We start from the raw sequence: 20,258 nt of genomic DNA on the forward strand, positions 1-20,258 counted from the left end.
TTGTGCTTACTAAGTAGTCATAATATCAAGCAGTTCCTTTATCAAACTCAGAAATAATGTTTCAAGTATAATAATGTGATTAGTTTAGAAAAATGATTTTTAGTTACATGTTAAAATTTTTTTTTATTCTTCACTAGGGAAGTTTGGTTGGTTTAGTGGATTATCCAGATGATGAAGAGGAAGAGGAAGAGGAAGAAACATCTCCCAGGAAAAGACCTCGTCTTGGCTCATAAAATATTTACTGGGGCCCCTCAACATGTGGTTGAACAAAAATGCTGCAACTGTTCAATGAGCTGAAAATCTGAATCAGAAAGCTTTCTCACTTGAACTTATAAGTATACAAGGAATAGAAAAAGACACTCAGTATATCAGCTAGGAGAGTTTAGTTCTGTAAAAAAAACAAAAACAGGCTTCCCAGGAACTTGATCGCTTGCTAGTAATTAAGAGACTTGCCCTTCAGGATGTCAAAAAAAAAAAAAGTTAGTAACCTGGGAGGTAGCTTCTCAGCAAGGAAACTCTCAGGTTTGGGGATGGTTTAGGGAAGGGATAAAGTTGGTAAGGTATCATTAATGCAGGGTTGCTCCATGGGGGTTTCTGATCTAGAAACAATTATAAAACTTCAGTTGCAAACCCAATAACATTACTTGTATAATGGTGCTGGCCATGTTGTTCTTTAATCATTTGCCTCTGACTTTTATGGAAAACATTCAACTATCATTAAAAAATGAAGTTAAGCTGTTGGGACCATTTCTTTGAAGATCTAACAAATTCAGCCTTATTGGTAGTTGGAGGGAAATACACCCTGTGTTACAGCACATGTTGAGTTTTCTCCATCAGGAAATTTCAGTGTGTATTTTGATGAAAACAAGCTGGATTAAAATGGACAGTTTCGTTACTGTAACTTTAAAATCAGCACTTTTAGAGATAACAGATGCCAAGAATCAGTACAGTAGTATTCCAAAGTGATTTTCTCTAGAAACGGGAGTATATTGAACAGAACGTTTTCAACTGCCTACCAGTACAATCTTGTGGAAGATGCTTTAAAGTCACTTTCTACTTCGTTAGTAAAGGTTTCTCTGAAGAGCTGCAGGCACGTTTTAAGGTGTAATTTATAAAGACTAACATACAAAGAACAGTGCTGAATTAAGTGGCATTTAATATCTATAGGCCATTTTGGTCCAAGAAGTTACTTCAGTGTCAGTCAGTATGCAGCACCTGAAGCTTTTCCATAAACAAGGGTGTAATATGAAAGCTGCTTTTTTTTTTTTTTTTAAGAATAAAAGCACATTCCATGTACGAAAATGAGTTTAATAAACTGAGGCAAACAGTTAAGAGGTTTTATTTTTAGAACAGCAAGTTAACTAAATATTTTAATGTTAGTTTGCTCATCTGTGATCTGAGATCATGCTGAAGTGAGAAAAACATCCCCCAAACTATAATACATTGGGGGGGGGGGAAGACTAAAATTAGTAATTCCAGCTACAGTCTTCAGATCACCTTTGTAATGTGTTATGGGTCCGTTTTTCCTGGAATAGCTTAAACTGAAGCAGTTTCCCCTGTTTTGGAGATTTTGTAGTTAATTTTAATTTTGGCTATTGTTTGGAGGATGGGCTGTTGTGTAGATATGAAGTATAGTTTTTCCATAAAACAGATGTTTATTTTGTATTAAAAATACCACTGTACTTGTTTTACACCATTTGTATACATGTGGTGATATTAATGCTGACCTGTAAAATTCAGGAATTAAAATGTGACCCTGTAATTCTATGGTTGCTGCTTTTGTTTGGTTTGTTGTAAGTATAAGTAAACTTCATTTTGAGTTATGTTCATTTTACAGTATTTTTTAAAAGCCAGTATGTTTTCCATAGATACTTATTATAGACCACTGTGTCATAACACCAATCTGAATGAAAGAATTCTAAACGAAGGCCAACCTCACAGTAAATATCGCTGATACTAAGAGAAGGTATGCCTTGGGTCCTAAAGTCCTAGCACCGAAGGATCACAGCATGGGGGCAGTAGCTCCTCTTTCATTAAAGGTGCATATAACGGAAACTCCACCTCGTAACAGTCAAGTGACTCAGGAGAACTTAAACAAATATCAGTAAAGTTACTACAGGAAAACATTTTCTTTCAAGCAAGTTTTATCAAGCTCCTTCCCTCTTCTTAGTTCTTGTTAAATTTCCTCTTAGAATCTAAGAAGCCCAGCCTTAAAACATTTCCCTTTCTACTCTTGATTCTTCCTGGTAAAGTAACTTTGAGTTCCAGTAGGAAGTTTTATCTTTATCTTAGGAAGTTTTTCTTTCTGAAGAACTGCCACAGGTGAAACATGTGATGCATTATTATCATAGGAACCTTTTCTTATAGCATATTGTGAATATTTTCTTGAATTACAGGAAAACACTTTCCATGGTACAGATGCTCAGCCACAGTGAAATGAGAGCAAGACTTAAAAATATCGCTTGAAAGGATAACTTAAGATGGCATGTTAGCTGCTGTCCTAAATGACTACCCTCAGGCAGATCAAGATTTTTTATCTTCACTCAGTGAAGCAAGCCAGAGCCCACATTTGTATGCCTGAGGTTCTCTTAAAATAGTTATCTGTAAACATGTATGCAATATAAAACCTATTTTTAATAAAAAGCTTCATGAAATAAATTTCTGTGTTTCAATCACTAGTTTTCCACTTGTCCATGTAAGCAATGAAAATGTGACATATAAAGTAAGGCTGGGTTTTCTCTGCATGTTGACGGTTGGAACTAAGGTAATTTTGGTATCTCGTTCTGGGTGTTTTTTTGGAGGGGGCCATGCCTTTGGGCGTGTGGGATCTTAGTTCCCTGACTGGGGATGGGACCCACACCCCCTGCATTGGAAGCGTGGAGTCTTTCTAGTGGACCATCAGGGAAGTGTTATAATCCCTTTTTAAAAGCTTATAACTATAGATATAAGGAGATAAAATGGAATTATAAATTAAACCTTGGGAGTGGCCTGTAACCAGAAAAGAAGGTGCTTACAGATGACACAAAACAGTTTCTGAAAGGAAGGTTTCTCCTACTATTTTGTGTTAGCTTTTAGCAAATGGACTACACACCACCCCAGGATCACTTCAAACACACAAGACTACACCCATGGCAGAATTCCCCCTCAAAGAGGCTCAAGCAATTGTTTCTTTATCTGTTTTAATGTTGCTTTTCTAGAAAGAGTAACTGAATATTTTGAACATCCCCCACATCTATTTTTGAAGTCCTATTTGCTCCTGCCTCAATGTAGGGTGCTAAATTCTGCCACAGAGAACCACTGTTGCATTACATTGATTACCCTATACCTGTTCACCCACACCTACTGTTAACTCACCCAATCACCACACTGCAACTACACATCTTTTTAAAATGGACATTTTGATCATGAAACTTACCTGCTTTAAAATTTCTGTGACTTCCCACTACCATTATAAAATCTTTAAAACTCTCACATTCCCTATAGGCCTTGCAAGTGAGTACCCCACCTATCTCCAATTCCATATGCTAACCTCTTCTCATTGACTGCAGGATCCTGTTTATAACACTGCACTCTTCCCATCTAACACTGGCCACATGAAAGCAGGGACCCAGTCGATCTACCTGATCACTGTATCCTTAGCATGCAGCACAGTGTTTATTAGCACAAACAAAAATGAATGAATGCACTATCACTTGGCTTTCTATACCTTCTCTCCACAAGAGAATATTATTCAGAAATTTGTATTGAACTGGTCTGCATAAGTAACCCACTGCCCTACACCTGAAGAGTTTAATAAAAGTAATCAGCTTATATTTGCATTTATAAACACAAGTCTCTGAAACTAAACAGGTTCAGTTTAAGGATTAAATAATTTATTTTTAAGAAATTTTGAACTGCTTGCTAAATTGTTCTTAAATTTACTTATTAATAACTTCTTCTTTAAGTTTCTCTGCAAGCAATCTCCTCTTTAGTAATGTTTGCTTCTCCTCTGCTGTCATTTCTGGTTTCTCTGTCATTTCCTTAAAAAAAAAAAAAAAAAAAATATTGGCTACAGCAGATGATGGGTTCATTTGTCTAAAATTCCTAGCATACTGCCTTGAACAAATAGTAGAGCATTCACAGTGAACTAAAGAAAAAAAAGCCACACATGGGCTGAGTCCCCTAAATTTCTTCTTTGTAAAAATCTCTTAGGGAAGCCTTTTAGAGGTGGTGGCTTAGGGTACTGATGCTGTTCTATGATAAAGTATTTCAAAAGGCTTCGGTAAAACAGACAGCTGACCCTTCAGTGTTCAAAGCAGGGCAAGTAAATCATAAAATTGCTATCATTTCTACCTCACAAAACCCTATCAACCCTTTCACTGCTGAGAAAAGACTTACTTTTCTCAGTGTAGCAGTGCTACACTGTCAGGGAGACTATTATGAATGTGTCTACAAGAGCACATACTCTGAATCCCACCACAGATGTGCAGATTTTCATATACTAGAGCTAGCCGTACCTCCACCTCCCCAGCAGGTTTTCCTTTCTGCTCCGAAGTTTGATTCTGCTTAATCTTCATGTCCTTCCTCATGGACATCAACTTATCTCTCTTCTGTTTTAGATAGTGTTCCCGCTGGCGGAGCTCTTCTGTTCGAAGTGTTGATAAATTCTGGGTCAAATGAGAGCAGGAACTATTTAAATTCAAGACTGCATAATAAGTGGCACAGACACCCACTGACTGATCAAATTAGAAGCTTGAGTCCAAGACCATTATAAAAGCTGGGTGTCTATGGCCATTTACAGTGTTTCTAGTACTTTGTCATTTGCTCATAGTTCTTAAAAAAGAATGTTTTCACTTACTGCTATTGGTCCCTCCATGCTTGCATGTTCGAAGCCAGGAATCTTCAGGCCTTTTTGTGGGAGAGAGGAAGTTTCAGGCAACATTTCCAGCTTTCTTGTCAAAGGTTGCACTGATTGATTAGCAAAATGCACTTTAACTTCTGGTAGTAATTAGAGAGACCAATTAGAATATATTAAGTTATGCTAGACTTACCAAAATGAGCTAATGTTAATAATACTTGGGTTTTTTCTCTCATTCATTCAACAAGCATTGGTTCAGTGCCTCTGTTGTGCTAGGCACTGGGTGAAAACAAATAATCATGGTCTCGGGCCTCAAGGAGCTTTAACTATGGTTTCTTGTTGGCATTTTGACAAATACCAAGCTCCTGCTGTTTGGTACTATAGCTACAAAAAGATATAATTCTTGTCTAAAGATTAGAACTATTGTAATACAAGGTTGCCATATAAGCCAGGTAAAGAATCCACCTGCCAATATAGGAGATGCAGGGTTTGATTCCTGGTTCAGGAAGATCCCCTGGAGAAAGAAATGGCAACCCATTCCAATACTCCTGCCTGGGAAATATCATGAACAGAGGAGCCTGGCCAGCTACAGTCCATGGGATTGCAAAGAGTCAGAAATGACCTGCCGAATAAAGTGCACTAAAATCCCTTACTAACAGTGTAACTGTCCTTCAGACTTTGGCCTGCAGGCAAAAACTGTTAAGTGACCTTGTATTTGCAGAACAATTAATATAAAGCTACAAGTAGTATCAGTAAGGTGTAAGTATATCCTAAAGATAACTATAAACCTACTAACATATTAAGAAAATGTAAAGATTTTAAAGTAAGTAGAATTTGGAAGCAGATGTAACATGAGCACTCAACACCTTCCAATTATCTGGTAACTGTGCCAAGAGACGAGATTAACATGCTAATTGCTTTTCTGAGCCATTTTTTATTATAAGGTGGGGATTTTAAAGACAAACATTTTCACTATAATACATGGACTACGAAAGACAGCAAGTGAGAGCAAAGACTCACATAAAAATGATGCCAAGAACTAAAGGCATGATGGGAGAACATGATATACATGTCTCTAAACAATTAAAAATCTTGCCAGCACAGTAAAACCAGAAATAGAACTTTGCATGAGCAAGAAATTTGCCCAAGGACCACTGTTTAGCACGGGGTGAGCAGACTGACTGTAGGGCCAAGGAGGTTAGAGGAAAAGTTCTTCGGGCTCTTGGACTGAAAGGGAAGTTTCCATGAAAGAGATGAGGCTGCCGTTAACACTCCAACCAACCTATACAGGAAGCTACAGGACTATCTATAAGAGAAACGAAGATGAGCTTCATTCAACAAGTTGGTCAAAATATGCAAAGTTAAAATGCCATTCATATGATAATGACTTGAAGCAGAGATGGACTTGAACCACAGAGCTGGGCGCATGGGGTGGGGTGGGGGAGATTCCAGGCACATAAGCATTTCTATTCATGTACTTGTTCTGGACAGTTCCTGCCTTCAGTTTGTTGTCATAAACATCTTTTATATTCTAACTTGAACCTAGAGAAAAAAATGCCTGAGGCCAAAATACGTAGCTTGTCTAATTTCTATGAATAGAGACTCGAAAAGCCAGCTAGCTTAAAGGAAAATCACATGATCACTGGCAACCCCGAATCTACCGAAAAACAGAAGTTACCCATTTCTAGCAGGAACCAAGGAAAGATGTGGGCAATGGGATAAGCAGGAAGCCAAACACCTTTATGATTCCTCCCACGTTAGGCCTTTCTCTTGGGCTCCTATCACTTTGTATGAAGCGATTCCCTGGAATATCAGATATACTCATTTTTTTAAAATAGAACAGTTTTTAAAACTTAAAGTCATTACTTTTAAAATTACCTTCCATTGTTTCTCTGTTAATGTGCATAACTGAGTTACAAATGGTTTGAAATTAAGATTTTTATAGCTTAATAGTCTGATAAGCAAATATATTCAAATTATGTCAGACATGAGATTTGAACAGTACATGTACTTGTGTGTTTTAGTTGCTCAGTCATGTCCGACTCTCTGCGACCCCATGGACTGTAGCTCGCCAGGCTCCTCTGTCTATGGAATTCTCCAGGCAAGAGTACTGCAGTGAGTTGCCATTCCTTTCTCCAAGGGATCTTCCTGACCCAGGCCTCAAACCCAGGTCTCCCACATTGCAGAAGATTCTTTACCATCTGAGCCAAATCTAAATTATTAGATTTGCTAAGAATCAAAAAGCAAGTTAAATTTATAAAACTGCTTCTGTTTCACATGCCCATTATTTTATCAACTAAGAATACAGTTCCTTAAATTAGTTGATAAACATCAAACCTATCTATCTCAATTATAAAACTTCTGCAAAGTGCAGAAAAATACAAGACTTGAAGTCAGAAGACCAAGGGAAGTCACAGTCTCACTATTTAAGAGCTCAGTTACTTTGGACATCACTAAACTTCCTTGAATTTCTAGTTTAAAAAAATAAAAGAAAAGTAAGGATCATAATATCTACCTCATGGAGTTACAGGGTTTTTAAATTGAGAAAAGGACATGTATCTAAAAAATGTAGAAATCCAAAATAAAAATGAGCTACATACATCATCATATTCAAGTTCTGCTTCAGAATTACCTCTCTTATACAACAAATCAGAATACTGAAAATGGTTTCCCACATACTTAACAAGATCATCTACTAACATTTCCCACAAGGAGTCTCCTCAATTTTAGTTTCAATGACAGTTTAAGACTAAATTTCTGAACAAACTGGATACCTTTTAGTTACTGTGTTTTAATTCACTAGGAAAATAAATTAATATTATCTTTCCATGTTCAGCTTCTAACTTCCACACATCATCTGATTGTGATAAAAGAAGAAAGTAGCAAATGTTACATGACCATACCTTGAATGCTGTAGTCATGGCCTACAGGCTGGGGGCTTCCCCAAGGAATTCTGCTCACTGCTCTGGGTTCCAAGCTTCACTTAGAAATTTAGGGGCTACACCCTCTCTGTCAGCTGAATATCTCCTATAGGCAATCTCTTTAGCTAAATTCACAAAGAGCATTAAACACCAATGGCCACTGAACCTCACAGGGTTTTTGAAGCTGAAGCATGTATGAGAAAACAACACACTCTTAACAATGTTTAAGTATTCATATTATTCAGAAATTTGGCTACACGTCAACCTTACCTGACGCTGGGTGTGCAAAATGTTCACCATCCCCTTGGGAATTACTCATTTTTGCCGTTTCATTGGCCTGCATCGGATGCTCTTCTGTTTTGGCTTCTGATAACTTCAGGCATCAAGAACACAATTTAGAAAATATTTTAGATTAATTTTGAATCATTCACTACTTAACAGATTCAAACATATTAGTTTCAAAAATTACTGTCTACTAAAAAGAAGATTGAGCACCACAGAATTGATGCTTTAACTTAAAATAATCTAAAAAATACAATAATAATAATACCGGTACTCTGACATGCCTGAAGCAGCCACAAACTGATTTACAGCACACCTACTTTTATTGCACTTCAACTTACTGTCTTTACTACTGTGTTGTTTTTTTGTTTGTTTTTTCTTTTTTACAAATTGAAGGTTTGTGGCAATTCTGTATCAAGCAAGTCTATAGGCACCATTTTTCCAACAGCATTTGCTCACTATGTCTCTGTGTCACATTTTGGTAATTCTTGCAATATTTTCAACTTTTTCATTATCATATTTATTATCATATCACCAGTGATCAGTGACCTGTGACGTTACTATTGTGCCTGTTTTGGGGCACCACAAATCGCAGCCTTATATATGAGACAGTGAACTTAACAGACGAAAGTTGTGTGTTTTCTGACTGCTCCACTAACCGGTTGTTCCCTTACTTCTCTCCCTCTTCTCAGACCTTCCTATTCCTTGAGACACAAAAATGCTGAAATTAGGCCAATTAATAACCCTACAGCGGCCTCTAAGTGTTCAAGTGAAAGGAAAAGTCACAGGTCTCTCACTTTAAATCAAAAGCTAGAAATGATTACATTTAGTGAGGAGGTGTGTTGAAAGCTAAAACAGATCAAAGGCTACGCCTCTTGCACCAAACAGTTAACCAAGTTGTTAACGCAAAGGGAAAGCTCTTGAGGAAATTAAAACTGCTACTCCAGTGGACACAACTGATATGAAAGTGAAACAGCCTTACTGCTGATATGGAGAAAGTCTTAGTGGTCTGGATAGAAGAACAAGCCAGCCACAACATTCCTTTAAGCCCAAAGCTTAATCCAGAGCAAGGTTCTATAAAGGCTGAGAGGGGTGAGGAAGTTGCAGAAGAAAAGTGTGAAGCTAGCAGAGGGTGGTTCATGAGATTGAAGAAAAGAAGCTGCCTCTGCAACACACAAGCACAGCGTGAGGCAGCAAGTGCTAATGCAGAAGCTGGGACAAGCCATCCAGAAGATCTCACGAACAAAACTAATGAAGGCGGCTCAGTGGTAAAGAATCTGTTGGCCAATGCAAGAGACACAGGTTTAATCCCTGGATCAGGAAGATGCTCTGGAGAAGGAAATGGCAAACCACTCCAGTATTCTTGCCTGGGAAATCCCATGGACAGAGGAAACTGGTGGGCTACAGTCCAAGGGGTTGCAAAAGAGTTGGACACAACTTAGTAATCACAACAACAACACTATCAGCAGATTTTTAATGTAGATGAAACAGCCTACCACTGGAAGAAGATGCTATCTAGGACTTTCATAGAAAGTGAGGATAAGTCAATGCCCAGCTTAAAAGCTTCAAAGGACATACTGTCTTATTAGAGGCTAATGCATAATAAGGCCCTTAAGTTCAGTTCAGTCACTCGGGCATGTCCGACTCTTTGCGACCCCATGGACTGCAGCACGCCAGGCCTCTCTGCCCATCACCAACTCCCAGAGTTTATCCAAACTCATGTCCATTGAGTCGGTGATGCTATCCAACCATCTCATCCTCTGTCATCCCCTTCTCCTCCTGCCTTCAATCTTTGCCAGCATCAAGGTCTTTTGAAATGAGTCAGCTCTTCGCATCAGGTGGCCAAAGTATTGGAGTTTCAGCTTCAACATCAGTCCTTCCAATGAACACTCAGGACTGATCTCCTTTAGGATGGACTGGTTGGATCTCTTTGCAGTTCAAGGGACTTTCAAGAGTCTTCTCCAACACCACAGGTCAAAAGCATAAATTCTTTGGTACTCAGCTTTCTTTATAGTCCAACTATCACATCCATACATAACCTCTGGAAAAACCACAGCCTTGACTAGATGGACCTTTGTTGACAAAGTAATGTCTCTGCTTTTTAATACGCTGTCTAGGTTGGTCATAACTTTTCTTCCAAGGAGTAAGCGTCTTTTAACTTCATGGCTGCAATCACCATCTGCAGTGATTTTGGAGCCCAAAAAAATAAAGTCTGACACTGTTTCCACTGTTTCCCCATCTTTTTTTTTGTTTGTTTCCCCATCTATTTGCCATGAAGTGATGGGACCTGATGCCATGATCTTAGTTTTTTGAATGTTGAGCTTTAAGCCAACTTTTTCCTCTCCTGTTTCACTTTCATCAAGAGGCTCTTTAGTTCTTCTTCACTTTCTGCCATAAGGGTGGTGTCATCTGCATATCTGAGGTTATTGATATTTCTCCTGGCAATCTTGATTCCAGCTTGTGCTTCATCCAGCCCAGCGTTTCTCATGATGTACTCTGCATATAAGTTAAATAAGCAGGGTAACAATATACAGCCTTGACACACTGCTTTTCCTATTTGCAAGCAGTTTGTTGTTCCATGTCCAGTTCTAACTGTTGCTTCCTGACCTGCATACAGATTTCTCAAGGCCCTTAAGAACTATGGTAAATCTACTCTCCCTGTGCTTTATCAGTGGAACAACAAAGCGTAGATGATAACACATCTGTTAACAACATGGTTTACTAAATATCTGAAGCCCACTGTTGAGACCTACTCCTCCAAAAAAGAAAAAAAGATTCCATACAAAATATTACTACTCATTGACAGTGCACCTGGACATCCAAGAGCTCTGACAGAGAGGTACAAGATTCAAGTTGTTTTCATGTCTGCTACACAGCTCATGATGCCAACGCTGAAGCTCTAATACTTTGGCCACCTGAGGCAAAGAGCCAACTCACTGGAAAAAACTCTGATGCTGGGAAAGATTGGAGAGAGGAGGAGAAGGGGATGACAGAGGATGAGATGGTTGTATGGCATCACCAACTCAAAGAATGTGAGTTTGAGCAAGCTCTGGGAGGTGGTGAAGGACAGGAAGACCTGGTGTGCTGCAGTCCATGGGGTCACAAAGAGTCAGATACAACGGAGCAACTGAACAACAACAACACACAGCTCATGGATCAAGGAGCAATTTCAACTTTCAAGCCTTATTCTTTAAGAAATGTATTTCATAAGGCTACAGAGGCCATAGATAGTGATTCCTCTCATGGATCTGAGAAAAGGCAATTGCAAACCTTCTGGAGAGAATTTACCAGTTTAGATGCCATTAACAACCTCTGTGATTCATTGGGAAGAAGTAGAAATAACAACATTAACAGGAGTTTGGAAGAAGTTGATTCTACTCCTCATGGATGACTTAAGAGGGGTTCAAGACTTCAGTGCAGGAAGTAATTGCAGATGTGGACGAAACAGCAGGAGAACCAGAATTAGAACTGGAGCCTGAAGGTGTGCCTGAATAGCTATAATTTCATGACAAAATTTTAAAGCGTCAGGGAGTTGCTTCTTATGTATAAGCAAAGAAAATGGTTGCCTGAGGCAATCTGCTCCCAGGGAAGATGCTGTTGAAATGACAACAAAGGATTTAGAACATTACACAAATTTAGTTGATAAAAATAGCAGCCAGGTTTGAGAAGACCGACTCCAAAACTGAAAGAAGTTCTACTGTGGGTAAAATACAATCAAACAGCACTTCATGCTACAGTGAGATTGGTCATGAAAGGAAGAGTTAAATACTGCAGCAAACTTCACTGTTGTCTTATTTTAAGAAACTGCCACAACCATCCCAACCTTCAGCAGCCACCACCCTGGTCAGTCAGCAGCCATCAGCACAGAAGCAGGACCTTCCACCAGCAAAAAAATTACAACTCGCCAAAGGCTCAGATGATGGTCAGCATTTTTTAGAAATAAAATAATTTTTAATAAAGATATGTACATAATTTTTAGACATAATGCCATTGTACAATTAAAAGACTACAGTTTAGTGTAAACTAACTTTTATATGTGCTCAGAAACCAAAATACATTTGTGATTTATTGTATTATTATCTTCACTTTATTGCAGTAGTCTAGAACCAAACTCACATCTCTCAGGTATGCCTATATTTCACCATTTCTAAAATAAGATGCTGCATTTAAACCAAAGAAATCACTTAAATCTTGGAAAGAACTAAGTAAAATAATTCATTTTTCCATAAAAATAGGAAAATCCAATCGCATGTAACTTTTTAGGTAATTCATGGATACCTGCGTCATAAGTTTCTATATATGCTGAGTGATGGAAACACAAGGACTGAAATTATTATCAGCTCTACATTTGTGTGTTTGAAAATTTCCGTTAAAAAAAAGTCTAAAAAAAAAGCATATGACCCTAAAACATATTATTATTCAAGAATCCTGATATAGTTTATTTATAAATCAGAAAGTTAAGACTGTCTTCTTCTTCTTTTTTTTTCTGGCCACATCACGCAGCTTGCAGGATCTTAATTCCCCAATGAGGGATAGAACCTAGGCCCACAGCAGTGAAAGCACTAAGTTCAAATCACTGGGCCACCAGGGAATTCCCAATACTACTGTCTACTGATAACAGTTCTGAATAGTTTCTGTTCTATATTAAAAAATAGTATTATCTATGAATTTCACCTCCACTTACTGAAAGGATAGTTAGTCAAAAAGAAATAAATCCCCAGTAAATCCTAAAAATCTCTCTTCTGCTCTTCATTGGGTACCTTGGAGTAAAATAGGTTTTTTCAAAGACAGTAAACGATACAAGCATGAATCACAGTGATTGAGGAAAAAAAAGGAAAATGACTATCAAGTGAGTGAGAATTAGTTTATATTAGTTTTCCCTCTCCGGGGAGATTTGGGAAAATGTGGAAAGAGAGGCAGCTAGAAAAGGGGGGAGGAAAAAATAAATATTAGTTTCCTTCACCTCAACCAGATACATGTTTAATTTTTCCTTAGGAAAAATTAGGCACTTTAGGGAAACCGTTTTTAATGAAAGAACAGTACACCAGGAAATGTGAAACTGAGTCATTCTGCTTCAAGCTGGCAGCGTTAAAGTCTACAGGGGACCCTCAATAGTAACTGCAGCTGCTGTTTCAAAACAGTAAAGGAATCAAAGCAAGTGGGGAAGTCAAATATTTTCTTAATCTTCTTTTATTCATAAAATTAACGGCAATTTCTATTAAAAATTCCCCCAAATATGAATAGTATTAAGTTTTTTTGGATTGAATAATCTCATTCTTTACTGAGAATTTAAAAGGCAGGTCATTGGACAAATTATAAAGTGAATAAAGAAGTATAAATGCTCAGAACCACCAAGAAAATATGAATACTCTGAGGAACTGTGTCATTTCACCTAAGCTTAAACTTTAACAGAAATCCTAGGTGTGAACTTAAGGGATAACAGCAATGAAATACGTCTATTATATTAGTATGTTTTATAGGCACCTGCTTTTTTCTCTTCCTTTCTTCCTCCTGGTCATACTCCTCTTTTGATTTTCTGAAATACACAAAAATAAAGTAGAAAAGTAAACTTTCTCTTTTGGTCAAAGAACAAATATTCAACAAGCAACATACTAACCAAAGCGTACAATATATGCAAAGAATTTTGGAAACAAAGATGGAAATAATCAGGCTTCACTTAAAGCAGCTTACAATCAACTGAGAAAGACATACACAGACATAAACAGCATAATATGGTTAGCTACACAAAACACAGGTTTACTCATATCCTGTGTGAAGGACTTCTGGCTGAACAAAATTCAACAGGTTTGAAATTCTAAACCCAAATCTGAATGGCAAATCCCATGAATATGGATTCTGATCTCTTACTTTAGACAGATCAGTTACATGTCCCCTGATAAGATCCATTTCTCTCCTCATTTTAGTTTTTCCATGGCAGATGAGCTATCACAAAGCTCTCCTGATGCCCTTATACCAAAGCCTTATCAGCTTTGTAAACTGCTCACAAAGGCCATCTGATTTAGGAAAATAGCCAAGTCAGCTCTCTTACATGTCCATAACTAAGTTCCACTGTTTATACAGTAGCACACCCCCACCAAAAGCCTACAGAAAATAAAATCTAGAAGTACAATACTGACCAGGTTTCAAACTACCAATCAACCAACAGAAGCAACCAGTAGAAGTCAAAACTACCAGTCTTCTAAACCAACTACCGAATATCCTGAACTCTTCCAGTCTGTAAACTCAAAGCTCTCTGTGTTGTCTCAGGCTCCTATATGCCCTCACCTGGCACGCAGGAAAGGAGGACTTGGCAGGAAAGGCCTAGGTTCACCCAGACATTTGCCTCCCTCCCCACACTCACGCAAATCCCCTGAAATGAAGGACTAAATCCTAGAGCTCCTGCCACAAACTCCCACTAGGCCCACCCTCCTAACCACCTCCCTCCTGCTTTGGAACTGTGGACAAGTTGGGAAGGTGGGAGGACCACAGGATGCTTGAAGATTGTCACGTATGTGGTTAGAATGCAGAGCCAGGGCCCCTGAAGGCCAAGGTTCACTCTGCAGGGGACACAGCAGCTGTAGGAATCCTTTTGCCTTAAACCTATACATCCCCATAGACTTAAATATTACATACTGCAATTGCCCCTCCCTTCTCAAACTCCCATAGAGGTCAGGGGACAACAGGCTTTAGGGGTAAAAAAAAATCCCCTTTACTGGACTGCACATTCCATGCCAGGCATTTGTCTGACAAACACATAATAGATAAGAAAGTGAAAGTCGCTCAGTCATGTCCAACTCTTTGCAACCCTATGAACTATACAGTCCATGGAATTCTCCAGGCCAGAACACTGGAGTGGGTAGCCTTTCCCTTCTCTAGGGGATCTTCCAAACCCAGGGATCGAACCCAGGTCTCCCACATTGCAGGCAGATTCTTTACCAGCTGAGCCACAAGGGAAGCCCATATATAAGAGGTTAGCAAGTAGTCAGCTATTTGGTCTGTGGAGCCTGGATGTCCAGCCTTCTACCATGAGACACCTGTCATGAGCCTCCTCTAATACCAAGATCCAGAAGCCATGCAGTCTCCTGCTCAGCTCAGGCCACAACAGCCCTTCCAAGCATCAGACTGCATCTACCGTACCTTGTTTCCATTGATGGCTAGTTTCCTAGGCCCATGATGTGATTGGAAGAAGACCCTCCCATTTGGGCTGATGTGTCCATTAAGAAATGTAATACATACATGAGTGAGTGAAGTCACTCAGTCGTGTCCAACTCTTTGCAACCCTGTGGACTGTACCCCACCAGGCTCCTCCGTCCATGGGATTCTCCAGGCAGGAATACTGGAGTGGGTTGCCATTTCCTTCTCCAGGGGCTCTTCCCCACCCAGGGATCAAACCCAGGTCTCCCGCATTGCAGGCAGACACTTTAACCTCTGAGCCACCAGGGAAGCCAATACATACATAGTTATAACAAATAAAATGATAAATCATGTTCATGATCTTTAGGAAAGAATTTAGATATTTTACTAGTTCACAGTATTTTTTGGGTAAAAAGTTTACGTACAGATCATATTGCAATGTTATTAATGATCCATTCAAATAATTAAAGAGGATACCTAAGAACTTCTTTCAGGATTTTCATCTCTTCCTGTTCAAGGTCACTGACCACATCAGAACCATCTGTTAAGCAGTCAGGTAATACACCTGTTCAAAACCAGAGATCACACAGGAGAATATCAACTCAACTGAAAACATTTTATTTCTCACTATTCTAGTTCATCAAGAAGTACAAAGTAGTTTATTAAGATCTATCACTTAAAAAAAATGTTTTATGCTATTATATTTTATCTTTTTAACTATGGTCTTTTAAACTTTTTCTTCTTTTAAGGAATCAGCTCCACAAACAAAACAAAAAACCTCACAACTTTACCTAGAAATGACTCTTGGTAGCTATGTATTGTCTGTTTAAAATAATAATAATATATGATAATAGAAATTAATTAATATAATCTATTGTCTTCCATAATCATATACTACACAGGACATACACAATGAAATTAACAAGCTCCTAATAATGAAACTATGCTCTCAGAAGTATTATTTAAAAGGGAAAAGAGTTTACAAAGCAATATATAAAATACTTTGTTAATTGAAACAGCATGTTAACACTCTTCATTCATACTACAACATATGCTACCAAAAGAGCCCTGCTTACTACATGCAAAAAAGCATGGTGCTAAGCACTTAAGGGGAATATAAAGATGAATAAAACAGTCTCTGCTCTCAGACCTTCTATTCAGATATTGGGCTAATAACTATAAACTAGAGCAGTACCAACTTTAGCCCAAGGCAGAACAATTTATGGCAAGTAATTTTAAGTATTGGTTTAATTTACTTTATTACTTATATCTTCCTGATAAGCAGGTAGATGATAATAAGTGTTCTGCTTTTATCTGTAATTAGTATATTCCCAAAACATTAACAGTATATCCCCTAATTTTTACCTTTCATTTCTTTATCCATATATGATGATGGGATTTTGGATCTGTTCTAAATTAAAGTAGCTTTATTATTCTAATGCCCTTGATGTTGAAGTACATTTTAAATTAAACTTTTCATTTTGAGATAATTGCAGATTCACATGCAGTTGTAAAAAATAATACAGAGAGATGCTATGCACTCTTTACCCAGGTTCCCTCAGTGAAACATCTTTGAAAACTGTAGTATAGTATCACAACCAGAAAACTGACTTCTATATAACCCACTGATCTTAAGTGCATTTTTGCTTAGTCAAAAGCTACATAATTAGTATTCTCCTACTGATCTAAGGAAAATTTTAAAAACTAAGGAAAGAATAAAACAACAATGTGCAATACTTCAAAACCATCAAAATATTGCTCTGATTTGCACTTGTCCCAAATTCTTTGATAAGATACAACCAGAATTCCTAGAGCCTTTGAATTTTTCTCACACAAACAGTCTGCAGTTTTGAGTATAATCAACTTTGTTCTAAGGTACTTTCCCCTGGATTTATGTTAAGTGAGATACTTAAATACAAGTATTAAAAATTCTGTGGCAGAAACTAAGTATTAGTTTATGTTTAAATGTAAGCAAACTGTCCCACCCTGCAGTTTGACTGCAGCAGCATTCCACATCATTCCCCTGGTCCTCCCTTGCTAATAGAAGCCATCTGTGTGCAGCTACCAGGCAGCCAAGTACTTAGAGGCAGGGCCCAGCCCCACCCCACAAGAGTGAGTCATGATTTAAGCCAATCACCATGGTCTCATTTCCCCCTGCCAGAGGGTTTATAAAGCCATGTGAATCCAATCCTGACCAATAGGACCTGAGAGGAAAATTCCTAAGGGGCTTCTATGAACGTGTTGTCTTGCTTATAAAAGGAGATGTACAGGAAGAAGCATTGCTTTTCTTCATGAGATATTGTTGAGTGTGCACTCAATGACGCTCGAGTGCAATCATGAAAGAAGATCCTGAGAATGGCAGAGTAAAAGTGGAAGAGTGTCAAGGTCCTTGAAAACATCACTGAGCCCCACCAAATGAACCAAGCCTGGACCTGCCTGTCTTCCTTCCCTTCCTCTACTTCTGGTTCTGTGAGATGACAATTTCTTATTGCTTAGGCCATTTTCTCTGAGGTATTTTGCTAATGGCAACTTGAGGTACCCAGCTGATACAAGCTATGGTTACCTGTTCTCTTTTAATTAAAATTTCCTTGTTTCCAGTTAAATTCTAAAGACTGCAGAGTGCCATTATCAAGTTTCCTATTTCTTTTATCAAAAGGTCCCCTAAAGCAATGTGAAATAACATAAAGTAATTATTCAGATTCTCTATCCTATAGGTCAGAATAAAAAGCATAGTTGCAGGAAAACACAAGAGAAAAGGATCATATGAAGCAAACCATGGTAGAGAAACAAAGAGAAAGAGACTGTTTTCCAAACTTTACACAAAAGCTGCAGTTCAATGTCATGCATTGTTCAGGGTTAGGGTGGTATTATCTCCACATCATGTGCAACAGTCTTTCCTGCTGTGAAATGCATTTTAGAGAATAGATATGATGGTGGTTGGCTCTAGGGGTATGGTCTTTACTCACTTCAGGCAAATGAGAGGAGAACCCACAACAGTCTAACCCACACAGACCCTCCAACAATCTAATGTTTGCCACGTAACAACAGAAGCCCTATTGCAGCATATGGCAGACCCTTAAAAGCAAATAGTACAACTAAACTATAGCTCTAATATGCTCAAGAAATAAGCAAAGAAAAGGCCCCACTGCCAAACCATTAGAGAGTATATAGGCATGATAAGGAATATCTGTGGCAATCTATTAAGCAAAGGAACACACAGGTATTAAGGTCACTAGAGTCCGAAATGGGAAACTTAGATATGCATCTGGGTTGAAAAAGAGATAGTACAGTAACAAGAAGTATGGTTAGAAACTCTGATGTTTTGAATCAAGATGTCAAGTAGAATTCAAGTACACAGGAAGGGAAGAAAAGCAGGAAGAGCTAGGAAAAAACTGAGTTCAGGTAGAGAATTAAGGAAAGGATAAAGCTAAAGGTGGTCACCAGGACTGTGGGCTGTTTCCTCTTCAGCCTTATGGTGGCATAATGCTATCTGCCCACTGTCCTAGTTCTCAGTGCCACCCCAAGACCAGCAGCTTCAGCATCAGCTAGGAACTTGTTAAAAATACGAAGTACTAGGCCCCACTCCAGACCTACTGAGTCAGAAACTGGGACACAGGCATGGGTTTCAACAACCCCTCAACTGCTTCTAATTGCTCACTAAAGCTTTAGAACCACTGTCTTCGTTAAGCCAGGAGGGAAAAAGTAACTGTACACTCAACAGTAACTGTAACTGTGACCACGCAAAAATACTGACTTTCATAAACATGATGGCTGAGCAGAAAAACTGAGCTCTCTGAAACCTAAAACGTTAAATCAAATTCTGTTCTGCTTTCTTTGAGATTTCAACCAATCAGTTATCAGGAAGTTTACACTCTAGTATCTCTTAAGTCAGTCTTAGATTTTCAAACTTGAAATAAATTTATACAAAACAGCAACGTTAAGATCATATTAGTTAAAACTAACACCAAAACAAAATGCACTTAGCACTTAGATTTCTAAATTCAACCTTTTACCATTTCTCTCTTGAATTATTCGAATGGCTTGCAGCTGCATTTCAGTATTTTTCTCGACCATCATTGCTTTAAAGATAGTAAAATCTTCTGCTGCCAATACAGGTTGCAAAATGGCCTGTGGAAAGAAGTCAGGAAGTTACAGAACTATTTCCCACACACTCAAATCATTTCCACTGCAAAAGGTGCATTAATTCAAGAATGCTGCATTATTATTTATGACTAGATGACTCAAAAGAACAATTTTAAGATTTTTTTCTAAAAGCCTTTAAAGTAGGGTTCTCAACATTTTCCAAATGAGCCAGTGCTGAGCAACGCTGATAAACAACACAGGAATGAGTCTTACTCTTTTAAAGTTACCACTTCAGTATACAAATCTGTTTTTCAGTCAAAATAATGATAACTATTTGGTTTAGACTCTGTCAATCTGAAATTTGGGGCTTCCCTGGTGGCTCAGTGGTACAGAATCCTCCTGCCAATCCAGGAGATGTGGGTTCAGTCCCTGGGTCAGGAAGATCTCCTGGAGGAGGAAATGGCAACCCACTCCAGTATTTTTGCCTGGAAAATCCCATGGACAGAGGAGCCTGGTGGCTACAATCCATGGGGTCACAAAAGAATCGGACACAACTTAGTGACTAAACAACAACCACCTGAAATTTACTGTTTAGTGATAAAGCAGTAAGTACAAATAATCCTTTAATTAATAAAACTGCCAAATTAAATTAGAATAAATGCCAAAATTCACTTCATGGCAAATAGATGGGGAAACAGTGAAAGACTTTATTTTCTTGGGCTCCAAAATCACTGAAGATGGTGACTGCAACCATGAAATTAAAAGACATTTGCTCCTTGGAAGAAAAGCTGACTGAGATAGCAAATATTAAAAAGCAGAGATATTACTTTACCAACAAAGGTCCGTCTAATCAAAGCTATGGTTTTTTCAGTAGTCGTGTATGGATGTGAGAGTTGGACTACAAAGAAAGCTGAGTGCTGAAGAAATGATGCTTTTGAACTGTGGTGTTGGAGAAGACTCTTGAGAGTCCCTTGGACTGCAAGGAGATCAAACCAATCAAT

The 20,258-nt window shown here is 38.3% G+C and overlaps 2 protein-coding genes across 7 annotated transcripts in view; one reads left to right on the forward strand and one right to left on the reverse strand.

Annotated features, from left to right (window-relative positions):
- Positions 1 to 2,658, forward strand: part of SMEK2 (SMEK homolog 2, suppressor of mek1 (Dictyostelium)) — a 53,943-nt gene extending 51,285 nt beyond the window's left edge. For all 4 annotated transcript variants that reach the window (XM_010841649.1, XM_010841650.1, XM_010841651.1 and 1 more), the window contains one exon: positions 138 to 2,658. In XM_010841649.1, coding sequence (XP_010839951.1) covers positions 138 to 233 — 96 coding nt within the window. In that variant the 3' untranslated portion in view covers positions 234 to 2,658. The remainder of the gene's footprint in view (positions 1 to 137) is intronic.
- Positions 2,659 to 3,166: 508 nt separating this feature from the next.
- CFAP36 (cilia and flagella associated protein 36) overlaps positions 3,167 to 20,258 on the reverse strand; it is a 30,676-nt gene continuing 13,584 nt past the window's right edge. Inside the window, exons 4-10 of one of the 3 annotated variants that reach the window (XM_010841661.1) lie at positions 19,188 to 19,302; positions 15,652 to 15,739; positions 13,525 to 13,576; positions 8,029 to 8,131; positions 4,838 to 4,887; positions 4,497 to 4,646; positions 3,167 to 4,019 (exon numbers count right to left, since the gene is read on the reverse strand). In XM_010841661.1, the coding sequence (XP_010839963.1) occupies positions 3,918 to 4,019; positions 4,497 to 4,646; positions 4,838 to 4,887; positions 8,029 to 8,131; positions 13,525 to 13,576; positions 15,652 to 15,739; positions 19,188 to 19,302 (660 nt within the window). In that variant the 3' untranslated portion in view covers positions 3,167 to 3,917. Of the gene's footprint in view, positions 4,020 to 4,496; positions 4,647 to 4,837; positions 4,978 to 8,028; positions 8,132 to 13,524; positions 13,577 to 15,651; positions 15,740 to 19,187; positions 19,303 to 20,258 lie in introns of all 3 variants that reach the window. The other 2 variants (XM_010841660.1, XM_010841659.1) reach the window with 2 other exon arrangements.

The sequence above is a fragment of the Bison bison genome, unplaced genomic scaffold, assembly GCF_000754665.1.
Source record: "Bison bison bison isolate TAMUID 2011002044 unplaced genomic scaffold, Bison_UMD1.0 scf7180017864166, whole genome shotgun sequence".
NCBI classification, from domain to species: Eukaryota; Metazoa; Chordata; class Mammalia; order Artiodactyla; family Bovidae; genus Bison; species Bison bison.